At 43.4% G+C, this 9,686-nt stretch overlaps 1 protein-coding gene across 3 annotated transcripts in view; it reads left to right on the top strand.

The window, feature by feature from the left end:
• Positions 1 to 2,026: 2,026 nt before the first annotated feature.
• Positions 2,027 to 9,686, top strand: part of STXBP5L (syntaxin binding protein 5 like) — a 379,891-nt gene continuing 372,231 nt past the window's right edge. For 2 of the 3 annotated variants that reach the window (XM_019548699.1, XM_019548698.1), the window contains exon 1: positions 2,027 to 3,177. In XM_019548699.1, the coding sequence (XP_019404244.1) occupies positions 2,974 to 3,177 (204 nt within the window). In that variant the 5' untranslated portion in view covers positions 2,027 to 2,973. The remainder of the gene's footprint in view (positions 3,178 to 9,686) is intronic. The other variant, XM_019548700.1, reaches the window with a different exon arrangement.

Below are 9,686 nucleotides of genomic sequence, written 5' to 3'. Positions count from 1 at the left end.
TAAAGGCTGTTGTTCAACATCATGCATCTGAGTCAGAGATGCTGTCCTATCTGACTTCATGAATCCAGAGTTGCACCTCTAGGACTTTGCCAGCAAAAGAACCTAAACACAATCCAAGAAATGATCGTGCAGGCATAGCTGTGGGAACCTTACTACAACATAATATACTTCCGTTAACAAAGAGTGGAGTCCCCTGTGGTTCAGTGGTAGACATTTAGAACTGGGTTCAATTCCTGCCTAGGCACCTGCATTGACTGTATGACCTTCCATGCATACACCATGATCCAGAAGGATCAATGGTTGCCAAACCTTCAGAACAAAGAGTATCTTGGCTCTTGTACCTTCCCTGCAGGTATCAGCTTCTGTCTACAATCAGATTTGAGGCGCTGCCCTCAATGGATCCTTCTCGGCCTATGCCCAGTCTGGTGGAAATGCCACTTTACTTCACTGCTGGGGACTCCCCTCCTATTGCAGCTCTAGTAGCGGTAGAGAGTTGAATTTCCCCCATATCCCAGTCAGCCACTTTCTCTGTTCTTGCCAGGCCCTTTATTCAACCCAAGGGATTGTCAGAGTTGACAGCAGTTTTATGAAGGGGTTAGATTATGGGCAGGGGCAAATTAACCCTTTACACACACTTTATATATTTATATCACTTTATATTACTTTTTTCACTCAATAATTGTAACATGTAAAAGCAGCACAACTGGCCTCTTCTTCACATAGGGCCCTAGGCATGTGCCTGGTTTGCCCATGTGTTGCTTTGGCCCTGATGATGGGTTGTCTGGGCTAGTTTGGATAAGGTGATCTTGGCCTTGACCTGGATGGCCTCCAGAGACCCCCTTCCCAGCCATTCTAGCAAGGGGCTCTGCTGCGGTCCCTGCTTGCTGGCAAGCCGAGCATGCAGCCCTTTCCAGAGCTCCTGGCCAGTGTCCCCTCTGGGTGGGTGGTGCCCATGTTTCCCTGGGCCTGGCTCTGCAGCAGGACTGGGTCTTGGAGGCAGCCCTGCCTCAGCGGGGCTGCAGATTTGGCCCTGGTTTCTTTAACCCCAAGGGCGCCCCGCACGAGCGCCCGCCTTTCCAGTCCTGCCAACCTCGTCGGCCCCAGTTGAGCACGTGCTCCTGGGTGCGCACAGGTACGCGCAACGCGCAACGCGCGGGCACTGTACACATCCACACACTCCGTCCCCACCGCTCCAGCGCTGGGATAAGGCCCCCCTCCCGAAACCAAGCATGGAGAGGGGAGAAGGTGTTCATTCTCGGCTTCCGATTGGTGGGGAGAGGTGTCCCTCTTTGAGCTAGCCCAACCCAAAGTCAGCCGTCCGCGCGGCGGGAGCTCCATTGGCTGTAATGGGCAGTCATTCGTACCTGGCCCCACCTCCATGCGTCATCTATCTCTCTCTCTCTCTCTCTCTCTCTCTCTCTCTCTCTCTCTCTCTCTCCCCTCCCCCCAACTACTTGACGGGCACGCTCCACCTCCCTTTTGCCCCGCCCTTTCTTTCAGGCAGCCAACGGCGCGACGGCAGCGGCGGTTCACGGCTCACCTCGTATTTTAACAGACAGTGGCTCCCCGTAGCCCCGCCCTTCCTTCCAAGCAGCCAATAGCGCGGCGGCGGGTGGAGAGCGCGTTGATTTGCCGAGACTGCTGCCAATCAGGGAGTACGCGCGCGTTTGCCCCGCCCATCCCCGCGGGGGGGCGGGGCCGCGGCGGCAGCGGTGTCAGTACCTCGGAGAGCGCCGCCGGGGACGGGCGGGAGCAGCGCGGCGGAGGGGGCCGGCACCGCATCGCTCCGCATCTTCCCTCCCCCCCCACCCCACCAAGGAGGGAAATTTCAAACCCAGGCTGGGGGCAGGGGCCATTCCCCTGGTTACCGGCACCCCTTGGGCAGAAGGCTCAGGTTGCCCCGCGACGCCAGCCCGGGGGGCCCCGGTATCCTGCACCCAGGGCCAGTGGTGCTGGGTGGCCCTGGGAGGGCCACACAGTGACCCCTGCCCATCGCAGCTGGGTGGCCCCCTGGGCCAGCGTGGGGCTGCTGGGAGACCTCTGTGCCAGTGCCAGTGGTGGCCCACTGGCTGTGGGACTACCCAGCAGCCAGCCAAGGGGGACTGCGGAGGGGTAGCTCGGTGCCCGGTGGGTGTCCAGGCTGGGGCAGCCACCATCCAAGCGCCAGCAGGGTTTGGGAGGCATTGGGTGGCAGCTGTGAAGTGTGGCCTGGGGCCCAGGATGGCAAGGGAGAGTCACCTTCTGCAGTGGTAGTGGCGGGTCGGAAGCTCAGGAGCGGGAAAGGCTGGTTCCCCTCCAGGCTGTGAATGGAAAGGGTGAGAGGAGGATCAAGGACAGCAGCAATAGCTGGCGCTGCTAGGAGAGAGAGATAGACAGACAGCAAGAGGAGCAGGAGGAGGAGGAAGAGGCGGAGGAGAGAGCAGTGGCAGGGAGACAATCCACTCTTCAGTCGTACGGGCGTTAGAAACAACCTCCTTACCTCATACTGCAAGTGGTTTGGGGGCTTTTGAATGTGGCTTGTTGTTCGAATAAAAAGGCGGAGCAGGAAAGGCAAGTCTGAGGTGATATAGGGAAAGAGATGAATCCTGCTCTTTTTGGATGCCGGTGTGTATTTTAATTTATGGTCCTTGATTCTGTTTTTTGTAACCAAAATATCTCGACTGGAGGTGGATTCTGTGAAAGAATCAGTGGCTTGCCAGCCTTTCCTTTTTGAGCAGACATCCTAATTTTGCCTCTTGTGGAGCTCTTCTTTGATAAAGGACCTTTCCAGGGTAGCTTGTGCATCTGACAAAATGAAGTCTTTGTATTTTTCAGTCAGTTATACATAATACTGGCATCCTGTTTGGTACAGGGGACTAAAGTGCTGCCTCACTCTTGAGGAACAGCAGAGACTCTTTTTTTTGCTTCATGTAACTGAATGTGTTAAGGCACATTGTTTCCCTACCCCCAAATCCTTCTAAAGATTTTTCCAAAATGAAGAAATTTAATTTCCGCAAAGTTTTGGATGGTTTAACTGCCTCATCACCTGGCGGCAGCAGCAGTGGTAGCAGTGGCAGTGGTGGTGGAAGTGGGGCTGGCACTGGCTCCATGCACTCTGGAGGGACTGCAGGGGCTGCAGGGACTCCCAGAGAGGAAATCCAGGAGACCCTCATGTCGGATTATTTCCAGATTTGTAAGGTAAGGTTGGAGTGGTTTCTTCTGTTAATTTGGTGCTGGAATAGAGTCAGATAGGATCAAATAAGTTAAAAATGTAAATATCAGGGGGCCTGCTGATGCTAGCATACGTTTTAGTTGATAACTGCAAAGATTGTTTTGGTTAATCCTGGGATTATGGAATAGAAATCACACGGTTGTTCTTTCTGGTGCACAGTTGTAGTCAATGAATTCATAGAGATCTTACATTTAGAATCAAGGGCTCAATCCTGAGCTCATGCTCAGTCCTCCAACTGGTGACATGCTGGGGCTAGATAAGGAAATCAGCAGGAGCTAGTAAGAATAACATTTACAAGACAAGTGTTAGTTAGCAATTCAAACCAATATACTCTATTTTTAAGTAAAGGGGAAGCATTAAATAAGGGTAAAATCCCATGCAATTAATGATATGCATGTTTTATGTTTTGTTTTATCATTTGGGATGCACTGAACACAGGCTTAGTTATTTTGCTTTGGTATTTGTAGTGATAATAGTATTATAATACACTTCATGGAACACTGTGCATTGGATTAGTTTCTGTTTTTCTTAAGTATTAGATCCTTCAGTGAGAGATTTGTCTGAGTAAGAAGTATAGGATCATCCTTCTGATTGTGATTTTTTTTCTTTTAAATATTTTTTTTTTCCAAAAGAAAAGCTTCAGTACTATTATAAAATACATGAACAGAATAGGTATTCGCTGCTCAGCATTTCTGACTAAATCACAACAAAAAATCTCTTGTAATAAGAAAATGAGATCATGAATCCAGTCTTGCTGTCTTTAGCTCTGACATCAATTCTGTTGACTTTTGCTGGGAGTTTTGCCTAAGAAAGGACCGCAAAATGGTATCCCTTAATATTAGCTTCTACTCTAGTATTTCTTATAACTAGCAAAAGGAAAATGATTTATGTGGATTTTTTAAAATATCTCTGTCACTATTATTAATGCTTTTTTTTCCCTGCCCAAGATAAACTCAGCATTTTAAAGTGTTTGAAATTCACATTTGGCTCAAACTTTGTGGACAAGATTTTAGCTAAGGAAGAGACCTTTCTGTTTTTCTTGGTTTTAATACCTTTCCTAGGTTGAATTGGTTTTTTTGATTTAATACCTTTTCAGAATAAAATAAGATGATTTGATGAATGTAAGTTTTATAGATAATGACATTTATCTGCTTTAGATAGTTTTGCTTTATTAGTCAGGCTTCAAAAACACTTTTGGCTTGAAATTTGGGAAGTGTTCAATCATAACATTCCCGGTTTTGTTTTGGCGGTTTGAAAAAATGAAGAAAGATAAATAGGCAAGCTGTTTAACCAGGTAGAGTAGTTACTGTGCATGTGTCAACATAAATATTTAAAATTGATGAAGGGCATGTTCTGCTCTTGAGGAAATCAGATACCTAGCACACATTGGTTGGGGCATAATGTTTGAATCCTATTCCCAGTTAAAGCCAATATTGAGACTGACATGGATTTCAGTGAGTGCAAGATCAGGCCCTGTGTTTCAGTGAGCTTCTGGATAGTTAATAATTAAAAGGAGTTTTGCTGTTCTTTGCCTTTTGTGATCAGGCTCATGGAGCCAAATTCATCTGTGGTCTACGTAGGTACAGCTCAGTTATTTCAGTGGCATTGTATCTTTTTAGAACAGGGTTCAATTTGGTCCCTTTTGTGTATTGCTCAATAATACAATATTTTATCAAACTTCAAATGCTTTGTTAAGAGCCTCTTTCACAGTACAGTTAAATGAAAATTCAAATAATCAAGAATTTGTTAACATATTATTTCAGGGTCTGACTTAAATCCACAAAGACAAGGGAATTTTGAGTTAAGGCTAGAACTCAGCACAGTACTCCACATTTATGCCACTTCACAGTGCCTAAGATTTTATTTGTCTCAAAAGAATATTATGTGATATTATGTGTCATATTTAGTGATACTTATTCAGGACACAGTGAATTAAGAACAATGTCAGTTAATTTTTAGCCCTAACCCTAAATTTTCCTGCTTTGGCTTAATATTTCTTTAAGATATTTTTGAGCTGTGACATGTGAGTGTCTTCACAATACACCATTTTTTGAGACGATTTTGGCAAGCATTTACTCCCTCTCTGCTTAATATGAGTAGCCCTTTTATTCTTTAAAGAACATATTAATCTGGAAGGTAATAACATTACAGGAGAGGTTTTGGTTGCAGCAGCACTTGCTTATAAATGCCTGATGCTGCAGAGGCGAACTGTATAATATATGAACCATAGACTTTTTTGGATTAAAATGCATTGGCTCAAGACAAGCAAACTTGCCACAATGTTTGCTCTACAGGTCATCCTTTGTTAGGGCTCATCCAGCTGCAGGGCTTTGAAATAATCTTATGGTTCTGTTTGAATAAACCAACACAACCCCAACCCTGCATTATGAAGGATGCAGGTGCACTGCTGTGCCTGGACAGGCCCCCAATGAAGCCAGTGGGGCTCTACGCAGGTGCAGCTCTCTGCCTCCATGCTACAGGGTGCAGGACCAGAGCCATACATCGTGTCTCAGACCAAGGGAAAAGAAATGTTGCAAATATTAAAGTAAAGGATAGATCAGAGTCTAAAATGTGCCTTTTGCAGGCTACTTCTGCATAGATCTTTTGTGGTTTCTGTTGAATATTATTAAGTTGTCCAGGCGGCATGTCTGTAGGCCGGGTACTATGGTCTTGGCTCACACAAAGCACCCATTAGGGCTTATGGCAATTTGAGGCTATTATGGTCTGCAGGATCAGCACAGATAGACCAACCATCTAGATATTTTCTCAAAATCTCTCAAAAGTTTTCCTTTTCTTTACTGCTTCTTACATCTTTGTCTAGATGTAAAACAGAAAAGCTGACTCATACTTAAGAATTGTGGGGCCAATCCTGAATTCCTTACTTAGACAAATCTTCCCATGCCAAGTGAATGAGAGATTTTTCTTGAATAAAAATTGTAGAATCAAATCTACAGTTAGGATTCTGGTGTTGTTAGTTATATATTTAAGGGTTAGTTCATCTGTTCCATTAGATGTTTGGGGTTTTTATCACTGTACTGCCTATTTGAGATGGCAAAAAGTTAATAAAAGGAAATGAAATATTGTCTTTTATTTTGAACCAGTGGAGGTACAAATCCTATAATCTACATGGCTGCCCTTGGGAAGTAGTGTCCATGTGCAAATCATAAAGGTATTGATTATAGTTCAAATCAGCCAATTCAAATTTGTGATATAGTAACCTCATGCCAAAAACTGATCCTGATCCACTGAAATTAGTAGTAAAGTTCACACTGATTTTAATGAGGATAAAATTAGTCTCATGTTATGCTAAAGATCACGATAATATTCTCATTTTAGTATCAAAAATGTGATTTTCTGACAGAGGTTTGTAAGTAAATCCAACCAGTCTCATGTTAGTATAGAATCTTGGAAGATCACATATATGTTGTTGCAAATCTCGTGGGTAAAACTTTGAATGGAAAGAATATAAGTAAGGATACTAATAATTTTATTACTTTTACAGAAGGTTGGTTGGTAGGCATGCTGTTTCAAGAAGGTGGAATGAGAATGAAGATGTATACTTATCAGATCTGTAGTCCTTGTTCATGGAAGAATCTCTCCCATTGAGAACTACCTGAGTTTTTCTTCCTTAAGGACTGCAGAATTGAGCCTATGCTAATGATATTTTTAATCTGGATATGCAGAAATTTTGGGAATCAAGGTCTGAGTTAGGAAAATGAGAACTGTCATTATGGATGAGACCTGAGATCAGTTTAGTCCAGCATTGTTGTGACCAGCTCTAGATACCACAGAAGAAGGTTCAGGAACCCCACAGTGGGTAGATATGGGATAATCCACCCCTTTGGAAGTATTTTTCAAAAACTCTAAAGCATGGGGGTTGTTCATTTCTTATAAATGTTGTGTTTACCTTCACAGTTACAACTGAATATTCTTATATATACAAGCAGCCAACATCTTCCCATCCCTCCCCCTCTTTAAATCTTGCTAAACTCATTGGGTTAATCATGTAGGCATGTAACCAGGGTACAGATTGCACATTTTTCAAGAACAACAACACGAGGGTGAGGGAGACCCCCCCCATGGGGGCAGCAGCATCGCTCACAGGATTGATTAGAAGGCTCATGGTTTGGGCAGAGGTGAGGCCTACTAACCCCAGTTGATGTACAGTTGAGGGAACTGCCGCCGTTGAGATGCATGCCACCAGTAATCATTCCACCAGGACAGCCTCTGCATTTTATTGCTGATCTCTTGTCCCTTTAACAGTATGGCTTCAGTAGGAGCTGAGAAGCTGGTGGCTGAATCCCTCTCTTGCATATTGATACTGTGTAATTATGGCAATTTAATGTTTTTGGTGCTTGATTTGATCTAAGTGATTTTTACTATGATGCATTTTGAATTGGATCCTATTAAGAGATAGAACTGAGGTTTCCAGAGGAGGAAGGCCAGCATTTAAACATTGCCATGGTCCTTCCTACCTAGTTGTCAATCAGATTTTTGACTTAGTCAGGGTCCAACAGCTGCTCTACATTTTGTGATCTGTTTGTTCTCTTCCAAAAGTATGGGGTGGGGATGCAAAAAGGTTTGCTGAGAACACATACTGACCTCCAAACGAGACCAAAACAAATGCTATCTGACATGATACCTGGTGGCATTCTGTTCCTGCAATGCAGTGCCAAAGCAGTTCATATCTTCTTATTAAATGTATTCCAGATGCATGGTCATTTCTCATTACTCAATTTTTAACCCCCATGAATGACAGATGAATTTAGGTAAGTCTGTGCTCATGGGCTGTTAGCTCCTCATAATCCAAAGGGCAGAGTTAAGGTTGTTTCAAGGTTCTTAAGTGTGTATTTACATACCTTGATATGTTTGGATTTCTCTTAAATGTAGCCTTAACTTCTATAACTTTCCAGGGGTTATAGGTGCTGGCACCCTATTTTTTCAGTCTCTGGAGAGGAACATTCAGTTCCACTGGGTGCGTTTACACATGTGTTTTAATACACATTAAAGTATCACAAAAACGTGCCCTTTCACTAATGTGCATTAAAATAGGCTAATGTACCTTTTTCTAGTACCTTACAATGGAGGTACTAAATTTAATGTGTGTTAGCAAAAGCGCGTTACTGAACATATGCTCACTGAGAACAAAAGAATAAAATACTTTTATTCAGAAGGGCCACCTGAGGGCAGCCTGTGGTTATAGTTCCATGGTAATAATGGAAAATGGCAGGCATTTAGAAATGCCTTGAAGGGTCTGCTTTAAAATTAATTTTAACTCCAAGACTAGTTAAAGGATTTACCTGTAAATTTTCACATAATTCATGTTATATTCTATCTTTCATGATTTTATGGGAGATTTTTCACATCTAACCAAGAGTTTGAATCAAAATCTTTGCGTATCGATTTATCCGATCTACTACATTCTTAAAATGTGTTAGTCTAGATCCTAGGAGCCTGCATATTTACTTACATCCACATAATTTATGTTAAGAGAATGTTTTGGTTGCAAAGTCAAGCATTCAAAGTGCAGGAACTGATCTAATGAAGGTTGCCTGTGCAACTGTAATTTGGCTACTTTATGTAAATACATCATGATACAGACTTCATTTACATGAAGGCATACCTTTTTCCCATAGCCTTATTTCATTCAGTTTTAGTTAGTGCCCAAGATGGAAAGAGGTTACTGAATAGAAAATTACAGTGAATTTTCTAAAAAGTAAAAGTGAACTCCTTACAAAGTGAACAGTGAGACCAGGAGTTCATCTGTATGTAAGTGGTTAATGCACTGAACTGATATATAGATAAACCTGCATTTGTAAACAATAGGCAATACTTTGGGATCTCTCTTGTGTTATGCAGCTAAGTGAATTATGCACGTATTGGATATGCAGATGTGTAGCATACTGTATGTAGTTGATATACAGATGTGCACCATCCTGTATTTAAAATAGTCTTCCTCCTTATCATTCAGCTTGTTCCCTTATCTTTTCTCATCATGAGCATTCATCACAGTGTTATTTGAAAGCTTTGAATGTTATTGAAAGCTACAGAACAGCCCAAGGACTGCATGTAGCTCAGCAGGGCAATCCCAGTGGCCCACCATTATTTTTTTATTAAGTTGTTTTATTAAATTGTGACAATTATGTGGTTGTATTGTTTGTTTTGATGTTCCCTGTTGAAAGTGATTTTGGATGTTTTTTTCTGGTTGGAAAAGAGCTCATACTGGATTGCAGAGGGGCTGGGAGTGGCCTGGTTCATGGTATTCTGCCCTCTGCATGGTGAGAAAAGGGCCCTTTTCTGAAAGCTCTGGCTCTGTCTAGAAGCTGTGGGAGGAGATTTAAGCAGAAGAGTATGCAGTTTGTGTCTGTGTGTGTGTGCCCACGCGCACAAGAGCAAACGCCTGCTGGAGTCCACTGAAGCTCCAGAGAGTGAAGCTCCGGAGAGTGGGAATGCAGGGTATCAGCCACTTGGGGAC

Source organism: Crocodylus porosus, unplaced genomic scaffold, assembly GCF_001723895.1.
Source record: "Crocodylus porosus isolate Cpor-Errol unplaced genomic scaffold, CroPor_comp1, whole genome shotgun sequence".
Lineage (NCBI taxonomy): Eukaryota > Metazoa > Chordata > Crocodylia > Crocodylidae > Crocodylus > Crocodylus porosus.
The sequence above is the reverse complement of the archived record's forward strand: the minus strand, read 5'-3'. Positions and strand labels throughout refer to the sequence as shown.